Below are 27,095 nucleotides of genomic sequence, written 5' to 3' on the forward strand. Positions count from 1 at the left end.
AATTCTGTCTTTTTTAAAGACAAAAATTTTTGAGGCGAAATACCCAAAAAGAAGTTTGTAAAAAATGAATCCGCCTCAACAATATAAAACTTATCTATGACGTGTTTTGTCTATGTCTAGAGATTATGTATCTATATCTTCACAATTTTCATCATCTCCTAAGTCTTTTTTTATCTCCAAGTCGTCAAGGTTTTAACTGAAGCTTATGGAATGCATTTTTTATTATTTTTCAAATATCGTTGATTGCGTGTGGTTAAACGGTTTCAACACACACTCATAGTATTTGTGTTGAAAACTTGTTTGTGAAAACATTGTGAAATAATCATTTGGTGATCATTTCAAATTGATCGTGCATTAATGTAAGTATTCAATTTATTTACATTCACATAAAATTCAAGAATAAAATATCCACAAACAAACAACATTGACTACTGTCAATTCGCAGCTCTCACTTTTACTTGAAGACACTGGAAAATGCTTTATGATATTTGCATACAAAGATATATGCAAATATTAAGCGATGTTGCCTTGCCAATTTACATGTCAAAGTATCCGAAACCAAGTCGTTTTCACGTCATTTAGAAAGTATAAAGGGAGGGTGGCTGTTGACGTAGGGTGGAAGAGCCGAAATCAAAAAGAACTTGTCACAGGCAACAGCCTATAGGGGTTGGGGCGAAAAGTAGACAACTAAACCAGAATGGAATGGCACTGAGAGTTCAATTTCAGGCAAGAATAATGTCTAGATATTCCCCAAAATTAGGCGTTTCTGATGTTTACAAAGTCAGCAAGATACTTGTTATTGCTCAATATAACATATAATTGTAAAAATAAGTTTGACTTTTTCTATATTCTTTTAGTCTTGGGTGTAAACAACCGATTAACAAAACAATTTTGAAAAATGACAGGTATATAAATCTGAATTGAAAAATCTATAATAAAACCAATCTAAATTTTATTTTAAATCAGTATTTTCACTTCCTAAAAGCGTTAACTAGCAATTTGTTTTAAAAAATACGTAAAGACTCTACCGGGGTCCAAATGACAAAAAATCCCCGCATTATTATCGGATTAAAAAAAAACCATACACCTGGATCTACCCAAATAATAAGCGTAATAACTAATATGAAAATTGTACCAACGATTTAAAGCTAATTTTTAATTCCTGTACATATTAGGTAGGACAGGTATGACTAATCGTTTTGACTGTCACTGATTGTAGAAGAAATCAGATGTAAATCTTTATTTATACTGTCTGATTTTAACCTTCATATACCTATACCTCAGCTCTAGCATGTAGAAATAATATTATCTCTTTCCACCTTAAATAATCTTTTTTTTTGTTTCGCTTGTGTAATGTAGCTATATTTTATTTCAGGTTGTGTTAAGTTTTTTATAACAATTTCATTTTGAATAGTTGATATTGGTAAAACAAATACGTGTATACACATAAAATTGGCGATTGAAAAAGATAACTGAAACTGAAAACAAGAAAATAAAATAGCTGATCACTACTATTTTATCGAAACTCAATTATTTTATCGTGCTTTGGCGAAGGTTCGTGCCTTCAAGACTAGCAAAAACAAGAATAGATAACAAAATCACTAAACATTATTTTTTGTTCATTATGGTCACTATTTGAGTTACAGTTGGTTTTAGTAAGCAGTTTTCTCAAGAATAATCGTACAATTTATCCACCAAAAGTATATAAACTCATTCAGGATCAAATTTTAAAAAAGACTGCGAATACTTAAACAAAAGCCGAACCCAATACAGCATCAGATATCTTTTAGATCAGGCTTCAAACGCTGTAACAATCAGGAAAATATGTACCTACCTACTGATGATTAACAAAACGAAACGTAGCAATTGGAAGTTATAAAACACAGGACAAAGTGACTGAAAAAACCGATAAGTTACTGATTAAATATGCGTTACTACCGAAAAAACGAACTGAATCGTCCGAATTTACAAATCGATGGTCTCTTAAACAGCACCCAGCCTAGCAGGGCTCGTGCCCAAAACCGCAAGTAATTGCCCCTGGTTGTGATAATTGACATATTGACTACGTCCATGACAAGTGGTTGTTAGAATCGACGAAATTTAGAACCCTCTGTATTCGCACCGCAAAGATTATAGCGTTTTTCAATGCCAGAAGCGATCACCTAATTACTAAAGAGCTCTGAAAGTTGCAAATCCACTCAATGAATTGTTGCATGATCATGTAACTGTCACGGTATAAAAAAGTTGTGTAACTCCAAAACCCATAAATTACGTATTTTATACTTGATATATATTTTATACTTGAATATTGTGACTGAAATTATAATTTCTAGCATAATTGCAAATTCCATGATGAAAAGAATGATTGGAAAATGTGATAGCCAACTTCACCAAATATCTGATTAAAAACCATGCTCTGAACGAACTTTTTCCAGAACCTCGTTAAGATTCTACGGTGATTGGACTTCAATTTTGATTTCGGAAGTTTCAACAATAAAATTCTTTTTTCTCAAAAATCTTCAGGTTTTTAACAAACTTAAGATTACCTTTTGGCGATTGCTAGCCAATGTAAAACATTTTTCTTTTGATGTTTAATTAAATCTGTGGGAAAAACGAGGAAATATGAACATTTTAGATTATTAAAAACTCCGATTCAAGCCAAAAGCCGCCAATCATTGATCATGTTGGATTCAAAACCTTTGACCGATAGTTCTAATGATGTTTCTATAAGGCGCAATGAAATTGAAATTTATTTAATTTATAAACGAATACACTGTTAATTTTTAATTGATGTGGTTACTGGTCGCTGCTTACAAGTGAAATATTTACCAGTCTGCAGACTAAATTGAGGTAATATTGCTTGGACTTAAATGTTAGTGATAAGTGTCATGAAACCTGGGTTATATTTCCAGGAATTCAAAGAACGAGTGCGTTTTGTATAAGCTTGATTGCAAATTGTGTGAATAATTTTGAAGCAGGGGTTGTTTTGATATATAAATTTGTCGAATGTAAATAAGCAAGAATTGGGAATCGATTTTCAGTATATTTTCAAAGGTGCAGTCTTCTTTCAACTAAGTTAAAAAAATTGACAAATATACGACCACGAGTAACTTACATTTCCCAATGTAGATAATAGACAAACGGGATTAATTAGTTAGATGAGTAGGTATGTAAGTATGAATGTAGATATACGAATTTGCTGGCAAAACGCGTGAATTAAATTTTCTGTAAAATTATACCTACATTTATGATCGGAAAATTAAAAATGGTATTTCAACACAGCAGAACTGAAGATTTTCTAACGCATATAAGCAATTTACATGAGGGTCCCGAGATACACATATAAAGAAATAAATAGCAACAAAATCTGAACCTGCCATTGTCTCATTAGAAAAATTGTAACATTAATTATTACTTATTATTATAGAAAAACGGAACAGATGTAAATAATATATTGAACAGCACCTGAATAACTAAGTGAATGTTTCAAACTAGCCATCTATTATATTCACTTTTACTTATAATCTTTTATAAGATATATAATCAGCTAAATAAATTAAATGGAAACCTTTTCGAGAATAGTTCTAGGTCATTGAGGTATTTTTGTTTGTAGACGGATTGCTTTATATGTATCTATAGAAACACCAATTTTAAACCATGACGAAATATAACAGTAAATATTGAATTAATCTCAATTTGCAGTCTCCCACAAAGGTTCAAGTCTGCAGATTTGGAATTGTGTGCATTTTAAAGCAAATATAAAGCTTGACAGGAAAATGAAAGAATTATTGATTAGTGGTGTAGTTCCTCAAGCACGTAGATGGGTTTTTAAAGAAGCTCTTAGAATTGAAAAAACAGTTTTCTTTTAGCGAAGTCCAATCGCGCCTGTTTACAAAGATTTTATGATGCCCATATTACATTACGCACTTTTCCCCGATTTATTGACGAATAAAGTGGGCCTATTATTGGTCGTTCTTGGCCGTCATCGACTTTACACTTGGATATTTTTCTGATGACAAATTGGTGCAATTTCAGTAAAACCAACATATATTTCAATTGTTGGGTGTTGGTTATGATGTATAGATCATAGAACATGAGCCCCAAAAGTTTTGCTGATACCAAAATAATTAGCTGATGCCTCCAAACTGACTAATTTTCTTTATTAATATGACAAATACTGTTATAATCTAGCAAAAAAGTACTTTTGTGGAAAGGCCATTTTTGATAAACTCTTTTAATCGAATGTTCAGCAACCAGATTTATTAATGGTTGTTTTTATAATTTCTAGTTCGGTTAGAAGTTGATTTCGTACATTATTACTCATTTACCAGAAAAAATGGAAAAACTGAAACACCCATAATGCAGTTCTACTAATAGAATATATGTTTTCCTAAATATGATCCCAAATTATGTTTTATAAAAAAATATACATCAAAAGCAAAACTGCATGTTTCACATGATCAATTCTCGATCTCAATAAAGTTACCTATATTTTAATGTATTTTACAGCTTCCTCGAAATGCAACTTTGGGGAAAATGCATATTGTATCTACCTATAATAAAATCTTCTAGGACAGAAAGACCGATATATAGATAGGTCGATGGCCTTTTACTACTAAGTACTAATAAAATCTTCTATTATTTTATTCAGTATTTACCATTGAAATAGGAATCTACTGAAAGAAAACTTGATTAATTTTATRCAATAGGTACTTAGTTACGGCCGTTATCCAAAAGGTACAATTCTGCCCCGCTTAATGCATTKTTAAATATTTTTCTGCAATATGARGGTGTGAGAGTTGATGCAATTTAGCAGAGCTAATTTAGGGGTAAATTTAAATATTTTCGAAAACTAACCGACTACAAACAGTTAAACGGAATAAAWTGATAAGCMCTCCAAAATGGAATTGGTTAGTGACGTGAGATTCGGTTGTTTTTGAATACTCGTTCTTCGGATTCATTATTCAAGTAGGTACCTACTCGGTTTCGTCGTTATTCCTACGAAAATCTTGGAATAGATTTTCGGAAATTCGGATTTTGCTTTTGTTAAATTAACCACTAACCTGGAATTATTACTAGATATATTATTTATAGCTATTGTAGCCAAAACCGTTATCATTTTMGCGATAGTTTGTCTGTTTCTAATAAATAAATACTTACAAGATATTAATCGATAACATCTGTTTCGCCAATAAAAATAATATTTTGAAACTRAAAAGTTCATTTTGAGATTTTTGTCAAAAAATGTATATTTTAACTCATAGTCTCAATCGGATTGTTAGCTGCCTTCGTAAACTTTTCCAGGAACAGTTTTGTTRTAAGTAATATGATGTAAGTAATAAGTCTGAGTGAGTACGAGTAGTAACTTGATCGTTTTATAGTTTGGTTGAGGATTCGTTATTTTAAATCCGGATGATATAGTTAGAAACTTTTTCCCATCACTCCTAGTGACAGGACAAATCGTTAGTTTCCGCGTTGCAGAGACGAGCAGCACTCAAACGTTCTTAAGTTCCCGGAATTTCCTAAAGTATCGTTGAGGTCAGAGAATTATTATCATCTGGTAATTCCAGTTACACCCCCTCAAGTCTTCGGCCAACCGCAAAGTTGAAGCTCAAGGTTGCACTATGTCAGGTCGTAGTTGCGTTCAGAGCCGTCAGCTGGCAGCTGCTGGCGGGTTGCGGGACAAAAGTTGTTCGGACGCGCACAAGAGGCGGGCTCTCAACTCGGTAGGGTTGGTGAGCGACCGCCCCCAGGCCAACAAACTCTAGGCAAATTTTCCGGCAGTCCGTCAGTTGAACGTTGTTCGTGTGGATCGTTGCCGCTCGCAGACGTTCGGGAACGACGATCGGCGATCGCCTGTGTTGTCTGTGTTGTTCGCAGACCGTTCGGTAAGTCTAGTGTAGAGGTGTTGAGGTTACGGTCGCTACAGTCTGCCACCGAGGGCTTTTTGCTGCTGGGCGAATGCTCTCATCGGTTGTCATCCCATGAGCGGCGGGCCTCGGCCTCCCGTGCCGGGTTTGATCCCCCTGGCGGCCCTGTCCCGGCGCCCTGGGCGGCCCCGCCGACGGCCTGAGTCGATCGATGTGGGCGCGGGGTCACGTTGTCTGGAGTCGCGCGCCGCTGCCCCCGGCCGACGCCGCCACCACCGCCGCCGGGCCTCTGCCGCCGCTCCTGTTAGTAAACAGAGTCGCAGCTCATCGCCCGCTCTAGATCGACCACCGCGGGTTAACCCTATTTTCGTGTGGGTCCGGCAAGAAGATACTCGCATCGTGGACGTGAAATGCGAGGATTACGACAAAAGAAATCGAATCTTATTAACAAAAACTGCCCACGGTTGGCGCGCCATCCCGCGTACCGAGATGCTGGCCGCCCCTCGGGGGTCGGCTGAAGAGCCTCTATCTTCGTCCTCCACTTCGTCATCGCATGGCCACCATCATCGCCATCACCACAAGCGGCGCTCTCGCAAGTCAAAAAGCCAACAATCCACTTCAGTACAATGTCCAGAGACCGAGTCCGCCTCGGAACCATCCTGGGTGACATCGGAAAGTGTCAACATTGAGTCTCTCCTACCGTCCCATACCATACAAATCAAACGAATACCATCCTCGGAAGATTTAACAAAAAGTGTAAACAATGCTCCGGAGCAGGATTTCGCGCGCACAGTTCCGGAGTGCAGCACGCCCGATAAAGTATGTGACGTCAGCCCGCTCGAGAACTTGCTCGCAGTGGCGGAGTTGGAATTAAAGCAGCACATGCAGTCTGGAAACTGGAATCCCATCCCTAAAGACATTTCAAAAGACACAACTGGAACAACACTGCAGGGTCACAGTGTGGATGATGAAATCAATGAGCTGCTCAACACCAAATCTCGGGATATCGAAGCGGAATTAATTGATACTGGCGACAAATCGCAAGAGTGCAGTTACAACGACGACGACGAAATGTCCATGAACGACATTTTGTCACGGTTGGAACAGTCTCTCCAAAGCCCGCAGGGATTCGGCTCAGAAGACGTCTTTGACGACGACATGCTCGACCACAACTGCAAATTTGATAAGAACTTTACCCTTTCTGACGAAACTAGCAAAACTGTCAGGGATCAGAGCGAAGAAACAGATCAAATTCCTGAATCATCCAATACCTACAGTGTCGACGCTGCAAAGAATTACTCAGAAAATAATGCAATCGATTATCACGCAGAGATGTATCCAAGCGAAGCAACCACATCAGAAATATTAGATCCAGTTGAATCCTTACAACCCCCAACCCCGAGGCAAGATGAAATAAGAAACGAATATCTGGAAGACCTCCAGCAGGCTGAACATAAGGAGGAAAACCTGCCAGATATTCACGACTCCAAATCTCAGGAATATGAGGATAAAAACAGCGAATCCTCCAAGGACCTGCCCGAAGACCACGCTCCCTTAGAGCTGGAAGATGAAAAACCTACACATCAACCCCCAGAAACCAACTTTGAACCACTTGAGGCCGAAGAAATCACAAGCGAGGTCGCAGAAGCAGCATCCTCGACCACCCAGGAAAAAGACCAGTTAGTTTCCAACGATAAAGAATTAACTGATACTGCCATTTGCTTGGATTTGTCTCTGAAGAATAAACCCTCCGACTACGGTCCAACAGATCTTTCGATTCGTAAATTCGACTCCTCTCCAAAATGCCAACCACCACGTCCATTGTCACAGAATTCAGAAGCGATCCAATCGCCACAGCCCAGTGGGATTCCTGCTGTTCCAGCCTCGCCAGATATTGTCACCACAAGTACCTCAATCTCAAAACCAAGATCCGTTTTCTTAGAATCGCTTTTGGCCACATCCCTAAGCAAAATGGCGGCTGCTGCTAATGCCGAAAATGTTTCACGCAAATCAAAGGAACCGTTGGATTTGGGACAATGTCGTAAATCTGCGAGCCCTACAGTTACATGCTCCGAAGAAATTTTTACACCGTCAGATGCAGAGCCGCCATTAAAAAAAATGAAGCCTGACGATATCACATTGAAGAATCTGCTGGATAAAGACATCGAGACGTTGGAGCAAAACGCGAAGAAAACGTCGCAGAAAGACACTTTTATTCTTCCGGATACTCCAAGGTTGCTGAGTTTACTCAAGGCATCGAGTGATACGCAGGATCCATTAGCGGAATACAAACAACTGCTGTTGGAAATCGATATTCCAAATCCGCTGATGGTCCCCAAAGATGTTTTCCCTGATCTGTTGCAGCACCCTCGAAGAGAAATTTTGAAAATTCTTAGCGGCCATTCCAGTAAAAACGTTTCTCTGGATGACATTCTGGTAGTGTATAAAGACAAGCTTTTAGCGGCCATAAAAAGCAACTCGAGCAGCACCAAAAAGAATTCAGAAAACATCAAGCCATCACATAAGCAGTCCGGAGGGAATAAAAATGTTGAGCAAAATAACAATGTTAACGAGAAAAACTTTACTGGAGATAATGGAAATAAAAAGAAGACTGCTGACAACTTCAACAAAAATAACTCAGCTTCTCCAGATAATAAAAATTCTCTCGCAAACGATATTGATGCAGCCAACGAAGCGGCTTTCAATCCATTGTTCTGGACTGGATGCCCTAATCCCTTTGAAGCTATGAATTACTCAAATCACAATGAGTTTATTCAAGCTTTATACGCTGCTTCTTCTTTGCCATATATGCCTGGACAACTGGGGGAGTTCCATCCCAGCATACAAATGATGCTGGGCAATAAACTAGCTGCACCGCTCGGATTTCCACCAGTCCCGCACATGGGATTTAACAATCCGTTTGAATTATCCATGTGGCAAGAAGCAATGATGCAAGCCAACATTTTAAAGAATAAGAATCCCTATGAGAATGCTCCGATAAATCCACAACCGCATCGGAGCAACTTGCCGAAAAAGAACCAAAGTCAGCAAAATAAATACAACGCACGTCTGGCTAATGGACATTCCAAAAACATATCACAGTCACATCAATCGCAGCAGCAGGGGATGATACACCCAGCATTTAGTCAAACGCCTTTAACAAATCAGTCGCCTTGGCAGAACCCATATTTAGCAGTGGGCAACTTTCCCCAAGGAAGCAACAGTCTTTCACTGGATACAACACAGTTCAATCCATTTAGCCATAAGAACAACATAAGTCCGGCTAACAAACAGAGCCAGCAACTAAGTCCACCTATAATGCAAAAGAAAACCAGGGAAAGTCTAATGCTTTCTCAGTACAACGATCAAGAAAAACGATTGCACCATCAGATGATGCAGGAGCACCAGAAAATCCAGCAGATGCAACAGCAGCAGAAGCTGATCAGGCAGCACCAACACCAGCAGCTTTTGCACCAGCAACAGCAGCAAATGTTAGCACAGAATAATGGGGCACGACATTTACCACCACATATGACTAAAAAGCCCAATTCCCTAAACTCCTTTCATTTTCCCAAAGAGTGCTCCTCTGCGGAAGTGCAGAAACAGGCTGGTGTATCAGTTCCAATGGATCTATCTGGTGCTCACAGCATACAAGCGAAATCCAAATCGGTTATGGCTGGCAGCGGAAAGACAAATGGAATGGTCTCTTCATCGAGAAATCATATGGAGGATGTGCCGGAAGTTGGAAGTACAACGAGCAGCATTGAGGATATGCAAGATGGCCACGCCCAGTTATGGCATCCATTATTTGGCAGGTGAGTTTATGAGCTATTTATGGTCAATGGAAACATTGGAAATACATACGATGGTTGCACCAATTTTTTGCTAATGCAGACGGTTTAAAATCTTAAAACGAATCTAATTAAAACTGAGCCAGCTAAACAGGTCTCGAGGAGAAATCACTTTGCAAAAATACTTATGTACATAGTAATTCAGAACGATGCGAAATAATTTGCTAATAAATCATTCGAAGTACTTTTTTGGTAAGCCGGTTTAATGATGGTAAGGAGTTTTCAAATATTTGGACTAATCTGTTTTGCTCGAAGCAACAGGCCGAGCTAATCTTGATTGAATGTTTTTTACATCTGGTTTGATCGGATTACTACTCCTATACGTTGAATTAAGTAGAACACAGAATATGTAGCGTTGATATTTTGTGGAATCTAATGGTTTTATTCGTTTTGGAATATTTGTTATTCGACCAAAAGAGATAAACTTTCGCGGTCATTCCTTGAAGCGGATGAGTTTTTTGAGTTTTCTTTAAAACCTGAAATCTCACCAGTATTCTACTCCTATTCACCACGAAGAAAATTTATTTGCATTCTAATCCCTCTCATTTTTCACTTTTTTCGTATCGAGACCATTCTGTCTGAGAAAATCTGTAACTTCCGAGAAATGATTGCCATAAAATTAAAAAACCAAACTGAAAAATAAAAATGACGAAGCAATTTTTAGCACGCCATCAGAAATAGGAAGTCAAATTTCAACATTGAAATCTATGTATTTGTATATAACGTAAACCATTTCCCCAGAAAGCTATTCACTTTTTCGGAAAATTGCCATATTGAATGTTAATTTATTTTTTGTTCAAAAATTATGATTCAAGTCAAAAATGTAAACATGCTGTGAACTTATCAGAAGTAGAGTGCCAAATCACATCATCAAACTATAATTATTACAATAATTGAGATTACGAGATACAACGTGAGAGTAAAAGTCGTCATTTTTGATCAAATGTCCACAGAAGTATGAAGAATTATAAAAAAATATTTATAATTTCCATAAAATATTGCTTATAATCCTACGAGTTCCAAGAACTAGCTTTAGTACAAATACGAATGAAAAATATCTGGTTACTTTTTAAGGACAAAATATAATTAAGGAGACTGTCTGGTGATCTTCAACATAGATAAACAGTTTTCGCATAGATTCCCACTGTATATTTGCCTAATTTATATTGCTCAATTTTGCTGACCCCATGGGTTTTCATTGGTAAAATGTTCGTTATTAGTTACACAGGTGGATGTATTTCAGACAACATAATTTTGCTACTCTCTAAGGTTGCAAAATGAGCACATGGAATTTGATGCACTTTGCAATTGAGGTTTTAACCAAGACATATTCATTATCAAAAATACCTTTGGCTATGTAGTTCCAATCCTAGGAAAATCCGTTAACTGGTGGCCTGTACTTGGATTAGATTGATTAAGCTGAATTTACTAATCAGGATGCTGTGACCCAATTTAATTAAAGCCAAATCAAATCTCAAACATGGGCGTTTCCACTCGTGAATTAGCACAAAGCTATTTGTTATTTATATCATAAACATGGCAGGTTTAGTTTAGTTGCAGGGCAAAACCAACTCGTTTTATGGCTAATTAAGTCGACATCTCTTTTGGCTAATTTATTGTTGAATTATTTAGTATCTACTTGAAAATGTCAGTGTTACTCGCCATCGGTACATTTGAACGCGATATAAATTATTGATTTATATCACGCAAAGGTTAATTGATTTTGCCTGTAATTAAAAGAAAAAACCCGAATTTGTCGAAAAATAGACCAATACAATTATGAATTAATTCTAGTCAGAGCAAGAAGTATCATCATACTTTAGATTTGATTTATAGCATCTACGCTACGGTAAAAGTTCACTTTTTCAAAGAAAAATACACATTTTTTGTTTGTAAGTTGGTGCCCAATTTAAATACTGTTGAGAGTCACAATGCAAATTTGATTTGCTGTTTAATTGCAAAATTAGTTTTCAATTCTTGTAGGATTTTCTTAAAATGGCCTAAAACCCCATCGAATACAGCTCAACGTGCATTTTATTTTTTTCAAGATAAATATCTGTGTATACCTAGTCGTTAATTGCTACGCAGTATTATTTTAAAGGCACTAAATTAAAGAAAAACTTAAAAGGATTTGAGAAAATTAGTTTAAAAATGAAATATGTACATTAATAAAAATAAACTGTGCAGGTTGAGAAAATTATCTAGAAATTGAAAAAATGCATGCTACTTTTTAATTTTTCGCTTTTGACAGACTATTTCGCCGTTAAACTATTATTATCTTAATTTCTTTATTTAAATGGTTTAAGTCACTTTCCCGTAAGAGCTTCCATTGCTGATTATTCATTCAATGTATATCTTTGTATAATAATTTCTGTTGTTATTTTTCCAGTCAAAACAAAGGCTACAGTCCTTGGAGTCTTCCTTCCCTGGCTGCTATGGGTGAATAACATAGGTTTCAGCCTCCAAAAGGAACGTTTTGGAGGAACAATCAGCAACAGCTCTCCAGGAATAGCAGCCTAGAGCCACCATTCACAGGGTTCGATTTTGAATCATTGTTTTCTAAGTAAAACTGCAACGAAAGAAAGGGATGAAATGATTGCAGGTGAGTTAAAATTAATAGAATTATGTATAAGTACGTAATAGAGTTGAAGGTCGCTTTCCATTATTGTTAAAACTGGTAATTATGTGCTTAAACATAGTAAAAACATTAGTTTGAAGGCAAATCGTTCTGCCAGTGGTTAACCACAACTAACATTTGTTAATAAAAACGTGATAATGCAGATGTAAACAGGATGAACATGGTCACAAGCAACTTGTGATTATGGTTTATCAACATGGTTAATTGCTAACATGTTTTAGCTGAAACTAATGGAAAATGATGAAAAACAGCGAATTCAATAAAATGTCTACCAAACGGGTCAAAAATAGATTATTTTCATCATGCGACTGCATCTAAATCACTGTTGTCTAAAAACAATATCCAATGTTAAACCAAAAATAAACGTAATATACCAAGAACATATTTTATACCTAATCTATAATTAACTTTGTAGCTAAAGAATGCACAATAGAGCCTTGCAGTTATTACGGGTTTAATTCATATTTAATTATTGCGAAGGAAAATTAATTGCGAAAATATAATGTTAATATAAATGTTGCAGGATTGTTCATTTTATGATACTAAACCTAAATTTCCAAAGCTCGGACGTGTATAGTAAAAACCAAAGGCTTTGTTTGATGTGCAACATTGCATTTATAATTAAATTAATATTGACTCATGATGCAAGACAAAAGAAAATGCTCGCTGTATGGCAGAAATATGCCGTTTGAAATTAGCATTAAGAAATTTTAATTGAATTTCACTATACTAGATGAAATCGTTTGCGTTTGCAAATTGCGATAAGCCCATTTCCATTACATTTATTGCTATCCACATGACCCACATACGCTGATTTGGAAACAATTACAATCTTCTCTTATCGCTTGGAAAGCAAATTTCAGCACTCATTCAAATAATCAATTGATCGTTAAGTCATAACTATCGATAAGAAACAATTATGTTTTAGTCATAAACCTGTATGGCGTTTTATGCATCACGCCTGGAAATGTTCACTAACTGGTCGTATCCTTAAAGAAAGTTTCTTGCTAAATACGGAATAGATTTTTTTTGTAAATACATAAATGCATACCATACCATATGTTCAACTGAACACTGCCAAGTATTCGTCAATATGTTAGCAAGGAATGGCCATAATTTAATGTAAACGGAGCGGCTATGAAAACATTACACTTCTATTTGACCAAGATATTTTTCCAGAGTCTTGTGTACTCAAAAATGTTATTCCCGTCAAGTGATTGAATTAAGCGTTTAAAACCCTCTAATAAATTAACATACGACACTTTCAATATACAAAATGTTAAAAATAAGATACAATGTAAGACTGTGTTAATTCCTGATAGGTAGTCATGATTAACTTGTATGACTAGATTAAGTAAAATCAGCAATGCGTGCAGTTTTTAAGCAAAAAAAGAGTTACGATATATTTATTCCTCTGTATCTCCCTTAATTAACATATCAACAACTTTATGTAATTTTTACAGCTAGAAACTTGCAGTCAGTTCATCAGCGGAATGAATACAAATTACAAAACTAATATATGAAGCATATCAGAACTGCGTTCTCTCAACGGGTAATGATAAATTAGCGTTTTTCATTTCGCCTCAAAGATGCCTTAAAAGCTAAATTAACAGTCAATTGAATCTTGCTAAGCAATAAATTACACATATTAAGCGCCGTTATATTTATCTTTTGGATCGCTGCTAATGGTTTTCTTTTGCTGTTACATGCCTACAACTTCGAATCAATCAATGCTTCCCTAAACATACATAACAGTCATTGAACTATACAAATATGACTTTAAAAGGCAATCTAAAATGGTGAAAAACATATTGTCGAATGTTTCAATAAAAATGTATTTAAGCTCGGACCAGCTTTTATGAATTAATCATAGATCGGAACGAATTAAAGTTCAATTAAGAAGAAAACTGGAATTGTAGATATTGGAAAGTTACTTGAAAACTTTCCAATATAATTTTTTTCCAAAAAAAAATAATTTCCACTTTGGTAAATAGTGTTTAAGAAATGTGCTGATCCTTTAACGAACTTTTCAACAGCGAAAATTACTCTTCAAAAATGTACCCATTCGATAAGGACAGCTTATTTGCTGCAAACTTCTTCTGATCTTGATTTGATTTTATGCCATCAAGTAGCTCGGTTAAAACCCCAGGGGAAGTTGAATGAACTCGTCAGAGATATAAAATTGATTCGAGATCAAGGTTTTCTCTTACACTTTTGCGCCATCGAAAGAACATGAAATCGCTATAATTGAAGAAATGAAATAAATAAGAAATGTTATATTCAGATCTCTGAAATCGTTGAAATTCAGCTGTTTATTTGAACACCTCTGTCTCTGTAAACAGAGGCATATATTTTGATGATAAATGTATCGTAATCATAGATATTTCTACACTACAAATACGTTTCGTCCAACCGGAGAACTTATTTTTAACGTAAATTTGGTTTGGTGTGCCGTAGGATTAATAAACTATTTTCGTACCAACGTCGTGTCCTGAACTGCTGATTAGACCAAATGACTTTTTTAATTAAAAGTTTCAAGGAATGTTTTAACGAGCTTTTTGGCTGATATTAAATGGGGCTTCTGCAATTCTATATGGAGATTTTTTGAGGATAGATTTTCACATTAGTGGAATAGTCGAAGTTCTACTATGATTTAAACGCGTTTTTGGTTTTTATTTTGGATAGATAAACAAAATGTGTTCTCACTTGTACAGAATTTTGTGCAGATGTAGATTCGAAAAAAAGTTTCTTAAGTCTAGGTTTAAAGCTGAAACTATCTAATATCTATATGTATGTGTTCTAATGCTTTTGTAAAACGCTTTATATTCAGTTTAATTCTGAACTAATGCACTGTAAACTATGTACTTGCAATTGCGATTCTCTAGAAACGCAATTTAATTGAATTGAAAATGCGTACCGCTCAAAACTACACATGCTATCAAGGAGAAAAGTTTGATTAGTTGGGTTTATCTGAGAATTCCAAGTCATTTAGTCACAAGGCACAACCAGAAAATTCAAAGAATTCAGTGAATTCAAAAGTGAAAAATGAATAAATTGCTCTAAGTAAACAAATTAACTTCCCGCTTAAGGGCAGCACACGGTATAAATTATGGAAGTTAATCGGTCGTAAAATAAGCATATAAGCGGAACTGGCACAAAATACAAGATTTAAAATATGTATATAGAGATAGAGAAAAGAAAAAAGTAAATTACTAAAATGTGATGCAGTAATTTACTAAACTACAAAGTGAGTGTAAGTACGACATTTCGAAACATTGTGGAAAAATAAACTAAAAACTAAGAACACCTGCAGCAGTAGCAAAATGAAGCATTGCTTATTATACGTTTACTAATACCGAAACCTATAATTTAATTAAATGCAAGATTGCAGTTTCAGACATTAAATGCCACAAATAACTTTGACTAGCATTCATTCACCGCAAAATGTTGTAATACATGCAAAATCCCGATATTAATAAGTACTAACGGCGTCGTAAACCTCAAAATAAATATAATTTAATTGGTCGGACGCAAAGATTGCATGGCATGTCAACTGAAAAGATGATTGTGTGTTTTCCTTGAAATTTCCACTAATTACAAACGACAACGAAACATAATGAATCACTAACAAATGAAAAAGATCTGGATCAAAAACTACCACTCAGACAAGCAATTTAAAACAAGTTTCATTTGCATGTATGTATCTCTTTGAAAGAGCTGCAGCTCTTTTCTTTGACCTAACAGAACATAATACTCCTTATTTACACTGTTGATCTTTTGAAGCCAACAATGCAGAAGTAATAGAGAACCAGTTTAATCACATTCATCCGACTTTAACCCTTTGGTTCTTGCGGTCGGCCGGATTCAGTGGAGATGTAAATTGGTATTTGCATTTGAATATCGGACATAGTCCGGAACAGGAAAAAGTTGCTCCTTCAAGAACAGAGAAGTTAAGTATTCCCTTCATGTTTAAAATAGAATCTTCGCTCTGGCTGCGAACTCGTGACCCTGCCGAGTTGCCGGCAGTATTCTATGGCTCAGAGTTTTATTCTTGCGGACGCAAATCAATTCGCCTTCATAGGCTGTGGAAATTCCTGTAGAGGGATGTACATTGACCTTTCCGGAAATATTTATCAGCCATATTGGGCCAGTAAAGGGTTAAGTTTAGGTAATTCCACATCCAAGTATGAAAAGTTTTGCCGAAAGACGGCAGAAATGTTAACACAGTGCAATTAAAAAACAAGTAACAGAAGAACAGACCTTATATTTTACACAGTTACCCGAAACGATGATCTCTCATAAGAAGAAACAACGACAAATGAACCGATAATGATATACTAAAGCATCAGAAAATACAAAATTGTAGCGAATAGCTCGAGAAAATTTGCAACTGATCACTTTGATTTTATATAAATTCTGGGATTTTAAAAAGATAAATAAGAAAATTCTCAAACAGCCGACAAAATGTTGCCGAATCATATACAGTTAAAAGCGCCAGCTCATTAATTGCACATTACTTGTTTCATTAACATTACACAATTTTGGCATTGGTTTTCATGCAGCATATTTGTGTGTCGTTTTCTGAGGACAATATTTCGCCACTTTTTTTAATCAAAAAATCGCTCATGATGGTGTATTTTTGAGGTATCGGCAAGATTTATTAAGATGGTAATAATGAATAAAATTACATTTATTTCAAACAGCATCCACAGGATCAAATGTGATGCTTTAATGAACGCCAGATTAATGAGCAAAAAACATATATTTAGCATCAGTAAGATTAATGTGCCTGAGTGAAGGAAAATTAAAGTTTATTTGTAAAATTAAGTATGCAAACGTATAAACTAATGAAAACCTTATGTAAATGATGTGTACAAATGCGTATTACGCACATATAAATTGCAGTGTCTGATAAAATTAAGAAACAGATCTACTAAATGTCTGACATTGAACGTGAACAAATGCTCCCTTTTCAAGAGGCAATACATTTGAGGCAAAAAAGCAACGAAAATTTTGGAAATTACTGGAATTTAATGCATCAACTTTAAGCAGTAAATTTCACTTGTGTTTCATCGATTTCTCTCATACGGTGATCGTTTTCTTGGGAGTCATGTCAGTTACAAATGATTCGAAAACGCCCAACTGCCTCAATAAAATTCATAACCCTGAAATCAAATTCTTTCGCTGGCAAAAAACGGGAATTTGAGTTTTTATTTGGAACCGATTAAGGTTAGTTGTTTTAATAATATGCCTAGTTTCAGTAACAAATTCCATTAAAAGAACTTCTAACTATACGCTCAATTCAAAATCAAACTTTCGCTTCAATAAATCAATTAGAAATCGATTTCCACATAAAGAAAATAATTTAGCTTCATCACGGTGGCAGATATGTATCTATCTGCACAAAATCGTACATGTAGGTATACATTTCACGGTTTATAAGCAAATATAATATAATTAAATTTCACTAGTGTTATATAACTCTGGCAATGGCTCACTTTTCATAAATTTCACAAATTCTATATGGTCTTGAAGTGGTTCTTAGATTACTCGAAGTTAATAGGCCCTTGCCTAATTAAATATGTATGAATCCAGTAAGTAAGCAACGGATACGTTACATATACTACACACATTCTCAAATTTCGATCAAATAAATCAATATTAGAATGATTAATATATTTGTAATTTTTCAAGGCTTTGCTTTGCAGTTTCAAGGCATCTCTTGGTATTCGATCAAAGAGGGAACATCTCTGTCTTTACTAATCATGCCTAGTCTTATTTAAGAGCTCAAATGTTTCAGAAGAGGCCAAAATAGTTTGCATAGCTTTTCAATTGATGAGCTTCCTCCATTGCCTTCCCAACATAAGACACGAACAAATGACGGGGGGAAATGACGATCCCCAAATCCTCAAAAACCGAACTCTAGCTTTATCAATGGGGAGAAGTTTCCCGCCACAACCCTTCACGCCCTTTGTAAGCTTAAATGTGGCACAATTTACTAACGGCCTACAGCAACTTCCAGTGTCAGTTTTGTATTGATTTCACCGGGTCGATACTCTACCGAGAAAATTACGCCTCAGCCAACCATTAAGCCCTGTGTGTCAAATGGAAGAAATGCGTTATTAAATGGGCGACGTTGTCGAATTTCCCGGAGAAAATTTAACCTACATTCCTGTTTTAAATTTAGCTCTTTTCCGCCCCAACAAATCAATACACACGAATTTGCGGATGTGCTTAAGTTGGATAGGTTCTGGATACGAACGAAGCAAACAATTTGAATATTTTTTTATCAACGTCAATAATCTGGAATAACGTGAAAACTCTAAAAATAATAGTTGTTTGGCAAAAATCTGAAACATCAACTATAGTTTATAGGAAGGGTCATATTTTTAGATAGGGGATCCAAATAGTAACTGAGCGAGAATATGGAAGAACGAATTTTCACTACATAATTTCTAACAGGTCGAAGAGATTCACCTAGAGAACTATCGCACAGAATATTGCTATTAAACACTGGAAGATATGAAATAGGTAAGTGCAGATTTCGAAATGCGGTAACGTCAGGCACCCCCGGGAGTGGTTTTGAGCCTATTAGCTCTCATCTGAACCTGGTCTGAACCCAGCTGATTTTGAATCTTGTAGCTTTATGGGCGGTTTTCTTTTTTTTTGGTTTTACTATACATTTTATTTTGTGCTGTGCTCCCAGATTAATGTATTCAATTTCCAATTAATTACATAATTTGTAATTTTATAAAGTTGAACTTCATATTATTATTTTTATACTTAATCGTAAGCCAAAAATTCAGCAAGGTAAACGGACTTTAATTAAACGTGAAAAACGAAACCATGAAAGCAAAATATAATTTCAACTCCTTTGCATTTTCAAGCTTTGAACATACAAAAATACATACTACGCTTTATTAATATCCAACAAAACATTCAACCACTTCAATTCAAATTCAAATTCATGCAAATACACGTTTTTATCTAAATCTCCACCAAACTGAAAGCAAGTCAGGCATTCTCAAATATGTATAAACACGCACACATAACTCTTTGTAGTGCCTTTATCCAGGATTGTATCTTTATTTAAACATTGCTTAAAAAGTCTAAAGTTAAAGACACGGATTACTGTTTATCTGGTGTATGTTTGCGTGTACTTTACGAATATGTTTTATTATCCTCTACTTTGGCAATTCATGAATGTTAATCATTTGTATTATTAAGCAGTGTTTCAATAGAAATTAAATATTTATGAAAGTAAAATTAACTGAACATTGAAGTCGATCCGGGTAATTACGAATGGAAAAGCGAATAATTATAAAACTGATCAGTTTTTCGGGATTTTCGGTCGTCGACGTTTCGCAAGCACGAGTGGGCTGCGTCCTCAGAAGTGATTACACTGGGCTAAGCTTTGGAGCGAAACACCTCTGAGGATGCGAACCACTCATTCTGACGTTTCGGGTCAGGAATATATTATTTTGCGGCGGTCTAAAAGCCCGAAACGACCACCAGTTTCAAACAATGGCCGCTAACGCCTAACTGATTCAATAATAGTTTTGTTAAATACGTGATAAAATCAAATTTATTACGATATTACATTACGCACTTTCCAGAATGTGTAAAAATGTAATTTTACATTTACCTGCCTTCTGCTCTTTTTTTCTTTCGTTACGTCTAGTGTATAATAAACTACAACTGACAATAGCGAAAAGTTTCAATAAAATCTTATGGTGTAAAGCAGTGCCTATTTTTACCAGAATTTCCTAGAGTTCAAAATAGTTTTTTTATTTTCTTTAAATTCTTGCTGTAGTTCAATAGACCACATGAAAAATTTTCCCATTGCACATATTGAGTTTGAACGATACAGATAGCGATTCAAGGAAAAAATATTCTGTGTTTCTCCTATACTGTGAACATGTTTTATTACCAGCCATGCCATGTTTAAACGCAATTAAACACCGCAGTGTTACGTCTTTTTTAGTCTTATTTCAAACACAAGATTCTATTGGACATGGAAAAGATCTAAAGCTCACTAAACATAAAATATCTTGAGAACTTTGTCGTCTCTGTGGTTTCGCGACAGCTGCTTGCTGGTGGGTAATTCCGAGGATTTTCATGGTTGATTCGCTATGTAAAGTAGATTGTACATCCACGCTTTAAATTGCTTAAACAAATGAACCTACCGTAAAAGGTACCTATCAAAATGCGGTCATTGCCATTGTTAAAAATGATGAAAACGTGATTAGCGGTTTCCTTGTACGGTAAAAAAACATGTTGCATGCTGCTCAAAAAGAACTTAATATTTATATGGAGGTGGTTTATTGTCTGGCAGCAGAGATCGTTCATCATTATGACTTTGATGCACTATTTTTTAAATATTTGAACACGAAAAGTCTTTGAATAGCTGAGTGCTTTTGGTAAATACGAATCGTCTCAGCTACATCAGTGAAAAATATGCAGGAATGCACTCGCATTTCGCAATTTAGTTGGCAATTGACCCCAAAAGTCATTGAACCTATTAGATTCATTAGTGGACATCATTCATAGCTGATGGAGTTGAACCGTTTATACTTTTCGATATGGATCTTTGAACAATAAACTTTATTTATCGAATTAAATCCGGTGCGTCATGGTGTCAATGAAGTAGGTCATCATTATAGATTTTCGTGTGAAATTGAATACGGAGCACACCAGTAGCGTGCAAAATTGCATAACTTCATGTTAAATTCGTAAAACGATATGCAGAGTGTTGTTCTCTTCAACATTCATCTCTCGCTTTGACCGATTTAAAACTGCAGATGTTTAAAATGGAACTAATTTCTACGTCGTTTTGATCATATTTATGAATATGTGGGTCCTTGACTATTTAAGGTTAAAGGGATTTAATGATTCCTTCAACAGATTGACTTTGAAATTAGGAAAATAAACTTATGAAAAATTCTTGTCAAATTTTCATATGATCACATTACCGATAAATTGCTTTCCTAACACAAGAATCAGAAAGAAGCTGAACATCGCTCGTTTTTATTAAATTAATGGAATACAGTTCAACATTGTCAATTAGTTTCATTTGTAACTAAAATTCTTCTGCACACATGGAAAACCCAAATAACGTTCCTCCTAAATTATTTCTGGCAAAAGTATAAAGTCTATGACTAATCGTGACGAAACGATCCAAAACAGACAGGCATTTAATATGAGTTTCATATATGTATAATGGGGCAACAAGTGATGGCGTGCGAAATAACAACTTAAGTAGCAATGTGGGTTAAAAGTGCGCAAAACCAGACCAATGAATTTGTAAAAGTATCACAGATTAGCAAGTAACAGTCGGATCTACATTCAGATGAAAAGAATCAGTTGTAGGACATCAGATTTGCTACATAGAATAATAATAAATAAAATTAATACAAAAATAGATGTACACAAATATAATTACATAATTACACAGTGCAGAAAGTGCTAGTTTAATGGGATTATTCTATTAATGATGATGATACATAATAATTGCATTCAAAATATTTGCTTGCATCCAATCTCTTTGAAGTGAATGGGTAATTAATTACCTACATCTGTTGGGTTCATGTAAGTACCTATGTTTAGTGCAAAGTGTACAAGAATTTTGCGTCAAACGTATTTCAAAACTCTGATTACTTTTTAAAATTATTAATGAACTATTTCAAGAGGGTCAATGTATATGTGTGTAGAAAACTGTATTTCATGATAGAATTGTATTTCCGCAGGAAATGTAGATATGAATTTTTTCTGCATCTAGCATTATTGACGTATTCCAAGCGGGACACACTCGGCCAGAATAATGCCAATAAAATGTTGCTTTTCGAGGAAACACATTGTGTTGATTCAAAATTAATTCAAAGTTTTAAATATTTTCCTAGGCAGAAAAGTTCTGATGATATGTCTAACTCAAACTTGCTAAATGAAAAGTTGGTACATATATCAAATACTTATCGGAATTTTGAAACTCAAACTCAAGGATTATGAAGCATTTCTAAATTTCAGATTTTGCCTTCAGGTATTATCTGAACATAACAAACGAACTAAGTACATAGGTACATATAGTTATATAAATAAATTAAATAATTTGAAACATATTCTCAAATTAAAATGCACTTTTCATAATTCATGAATCATTTTTTCTGGTGCGAATTATTTCTCGCGGCACAGAAATAACGGTTATAAAGAAATAGGATATAAAATAATAAAGAAGCAAATTCTGTTCTCTTAATGAAACAAATGGAGAGAAGACTATTATTATTAACTTAAATGCAAGCAAGAACAATTAGAATCGGACAGTGATGAATATATTTTTCCAATAATTTCTCCGAAAATGTAAGACGAAGTTGAGAGAATATTCATTAAATTTTTTACTCATTTGTCGAAACTTTTACTGTTATTGATCTAGGCCAGTAATGGATTTTTATTAGCCGGAAATAGCGAAGAACAATTTCTAATGACAATTCATTCCTATCGTTAGTAGCAGAAAAAAATGTATATATTATTCAGTTGAGAAAGCTATTGTAAAATTCGCACATTGTAAAAGTACTCGTTGAACCCATTTCTCGTCCCAACCATATAATTTTCTTATTATCGGATATACTTAAAGGAAATTTCTTCGTTATGGGAGTTTCTAACAATCCCGAATTTCTATATCAATTTCAATTTAACAACATTATTACCAATAATAAAATGATGGGTGATGTTGGTTAATAAAAAAAGTGTGTGGTTTTATTCAGGTTTCGTCTTTTATTTCTTAATTTGATATAATATTTCACTAACTGCATTAGTTGATTTAGATATTCTCCAAAAACATTAGTAGGAAGTAATTTAAAACCTTCTAAACAGCCAGAATTCTTTATGTAATATAGTAAGTTTATTTCCTGTTTGTTCGCTTACATATTTGTTGCCTGGAAGAGTTAATCCATCCGTTCCCACAGGATCTGTAAAGTGCTGAGATAAATTTTATAAATCTTAAATTATCGGTAAACAATTTGCAAAATTCGCCTAAAGAATCTTTAGAGTTAAAGAGCTTAATCAAATTAGAAGAAGCCAGCAGCACACTATGTAAAAAGTATCTATTGATACCTACTATAAAATCGTTAGAACGTTACAATGCAAATTCGTTCAAGATGATTTACTAAACCAGTCAATAGCCTCATAAAATCCACTTATTTCTACTCACTTTTGGTAATTCAAATTTTGTGATCTTTGTCTGTGTAATTGGCACTTTTCTACCACAAACAACAGTTATTGGTGTTCTATTGTGTTTAGTCTACCGGCATGCTTTAACAATGGAAATTATTTAGCATAAAATTAAATTAGAAACCTATGGGTTGCCTATATACATTCGAACCCGCATGTGGATGTTTGTTTAACTGGAACTGGCTTGTCGAAAATTCAAATTGGAGAAATCTGTTACATATTGACATACATTTCCAGTTTGAGTATATTATGTCTCAAGCACACTCAGCATTCGCTCTCGTAACTGATTTACCATTTGCATCGGCAATGATGAGTTAAAAAAAACTGTTTTTATCATCATAGGCTATAACTAGGGAAACGTTGATATCAATTCTGGAACGATATTCAATATAAGCTGACAAATGATATAAATTATTCGAATGAACAGGAGCCCTTTAGCTTTTAGCCAATTTCCCAAATTCATTCGAATGATTAACAATCCTCATTACACGCCGGTTGGATAATATATTATTGGGTAATAATTAAAGTGCCACGTTTATTGTGAGCAAACCTTAAAGCATTGGGCTTATTTTAATTGTGTAACAACCAGCTCGAGGTAACTTTGAGCATATTTTAACAACTCTCCAACGACATCTGCCAATGTTAATGCTTCATCCTTGCATACTGACTGAATAATAATGTTTTGAAATATAAAAGATGAATAATTATAAACACTAACTCGTTACAGCATTAATTGAACTGTCGAATTTTTATGCTGTTCAAAATGGGGGGAATATGGTAGGGAAACGTACGCTTAAAGCGTTGTTTCCTCAATAAATAAAAGGATGCTTAATTGATTCTCACTTTTAGTGCATCCTCTTGCATAATAATATTTACTCATGCGTTTTGTGTTAAATAGTTAAACTAATAAATATACAAGCTAACTTCCTTGCCCTCTTTGAAGGCAAGGTGTTATTTAACGAAACAATTATCTCAGAATTAACAGGATTGGTTTAAAATTGGATGCCTTTTGTAAATGTATTTCAGCTATTTTCTTAGTTGTTTCTGGGAATTGAAACTTACAATTTTTGATTAAATAAGGAAATAATGTAGTCAAATTTATGTCGGTTCCATACCACCCATAAGCCCATCTTCATTTCAGACTTTAATCAACTACCAGCCACGTTGAGAGTTTGATTGTTTTCAAACATAAATTTACTCAATAATGTAATATAAGAGTAAGGAGGCGAAAACTACACGATGGAAAATGTATGAAATTGTTGTCTTATGTTAGGCAAAATGTAACAAACGTGACACATTATCGGTGTGTTTAATGTTGATGTTACAAATAATTCGCATTCGAAATGCCAGAAATCAGATTTGTTTTAAGCTGCCTATAACGTCTTACAGACCTTAAATTCTTCAAATGGTACCAGAAAAGTTTAAATTAAATGTTATTTCCTAAATCAAGTTCGAACTTTTATTTATTAGATCAGTCAATTTTATTAGAGTTCAGTTTAGCCAGTTTCACGTACTCAATCCGTGATTATTTGAACACGAATACTGTTTAATTTATAAGTTTAACTATTGAAACAAATCATCAACTTTGTTACTTTCAGAATTTATAAAACGTTCTTTCTTTTCAGAGCACCAACATCGGCTTCCTCAAATCCAAAAACCCCCATCATTCGATCATCGTAAGTAACTATTCCCAAAAGCACTTCTTATGATTCATCTGTCTTTCTCTGAAGATGTCGGACCTGAATACAGCCAAGAGTATACTAAATTATACATAGAGCTCTAGACTAACCTATTTTTACAACCACGTTTAGTATAAATATTCGATACACAATAATAATATAAACTATGTAGTTGTATTTGGACGTTTGATATACTTGAAATAAACTCAATGTTTATTCGGCAACATTGTCTCTGTATTTTTCCAGCAACCGGCCTCAATAATGGATGAGTTGCATTTTGGATGTGTTGATTTCCATCCGTTTTCATCAAAATATTTATTTCAAGTATAGATTTAAAAAAAACTGACATTCCACGCTTAAAAAAATGTTCCTGATGTATAAAGTGAATGTATCTTAAACACTGTGAACAAACGTTTGTAAATAGTTACTGTCGTAATTTAGAGTTTGGCTATAAACTACTGTAAATAAAAACTGTAAAAATGTTAGGTTGTTCATAGTTACTTGTAAAGATTGTAGCAAATTAAACTTTAACTGATAAATAATGCATTTTGCTACACTGTATTTAACCATTAAACGTTCAGGAAGTATTAATATTAAAAAACTAGTAATTTGCTATAATCTCCGACTATTTTGCCACTAGGGCGTCAATGTATTTTATCTACATTTTCAATATGAAATTCATTTTAAATACAAATTTTCAGTGCAATACTTTTGTTATTTGGTGATTTTCTGTTAAGTTTCAGTTATAACTGTGCATGTTTATGAACTATTTTCTTGTACATTCTTCAAGAAACTGATGGATAAATTCTATGAATTTTGAATCCTGTACAACTTGATTATTCCAATTCATTGATCGAGGTATGAATGAATCGCATATACCATGAGAAATTTATGATTTAATTTACATGGACTTTCAGTCTACCCGGTTGTTTTATTAAACATCGAAAAATACTTCACGATGGTACCTTTATCCATAACAAATATTGGATGTTAAAATATACGATTCACTCATATCTAATTGCAAATATATACCAAACTTCTCGTTTGGCTTTAAATGTTTAATAGGTAGCTAAATTGTTCTTTAGGGTACTTTTCTATGATACTGTTGTTGAAAATAATGAAATTTTTACTATTAAAATTTACCAATTAGATTTGCAAAGCGATTTTTGCTATTTTTCAAAGCTTCGTTGGCACAGTAAATCTCATAACTATTTCTAACTTGAAAATTAAATAATAGCGATTAACGGAAACAAGAAGCGCGAAAAAATATATTGGTCGCACAAATAAACTATATTTTATGAATGGAAACATTTGTTTCTTATTTTGTGAATGTCATTTGGCTATCGATGTGATGTAATATAAGTCTTGTTTTTTGATGTTACTTGTTTCTGATTACATATATCAATTCGTACAATGTCTTTATATGTATCTGTAAAGGAAAATTTTTCCTCGTTGACATACTAATTATTTTGTTCGCAATTCAATAAATATTCATTGTGATGGCATATAATAAATAATTAATATAAAAAAAATTATAAAAATCTGATTGAATTTCCCAAACATTTTCAATTCAGGTGCAAATGAATTTACTGTGCGATAGCTACTTATGTTGTTTAATTATGCTAATCAAAACTGAATGACCCAAACTTACTGTTCTGAATAAAAAATATTAAACGATACTAACACACGGTTTTATTGCATATTCGCCACCAAGACACATTTTGAGTACAAAGAAATGTTTCAGGGTAACCAACAAGTTTACGAATTTATGACTGCACCAAAAAATAAGACGGTTAAATTGTGAACGCAATTAATCCAGTTGTTTTCGTTTTCA

The 27,095-nt window shown here is 34.4% G+C and overlaps 2 protein-coding genes across 3 annotated transcripts in view; one reads left to right on the plus strand and one right to left on the minus strand.

Annotated features, from left to right (window-relative positions):
- LOC109537154 overlaps positions 1–27,095 on the minus strand; it is a 136,578-nt gene that overhangs the window by 24,961 nt on the left and 84,522 nt on the right. The window lies entirely within an intron of this gene.
- Positions 5,431–26,940, plus strand: LOC109537132. The gene is made up of 3 exons (XM_019903730.2): positions 5,431–9,685; positions 12,111–12,323; positions 25,208–26,940. Exons 1-2 carry the CDS (start codon positions 5,985–5,987, stop codon positions 12,166–12,168), a joined length of 3,759 nt encoding a protein of 1,252 aa, XP_019759289.2. The 5' UTR covers positions 5,431–5,984; the 3' UTR covers positions 12,169–12,323; positions 25,208–26,940.

Source organism: Dendroctonus ponderosae, unplaced genomic scaffold (assembly GCF_020466585.1).
Source record: "Dendroctonus ponderosae isolate FM_Combo_2020 unplaced genomic scaffold, Dpon_F_20191213v2 Dpon_F_20191213_4, whole genome shotgun sequence".
NCBI classification, from domain to species: Eukaryota; Metazoa; Arthropoda; class Insecta; order Coleoptera; family Curculionidae; genus Dendroctonus; species Dendroctonus ponderosae.

Coding starts and splice junctions, on each gene's coding strand:
- LOC109537132 (XM_019903730.2), top strand. CDS start 5,985: ATGAGCGGCGGGCCTCGGCCTCCCGTGCCGGGTTTGATCCCCCTGGCG. Junction 9,686..12,110: donor TGGCATCCATTATTTGGCAG/GTGAGTTTATGA, acceptor TTATTTTTCCAG/TCAAAACAAAGGCTACAGTC.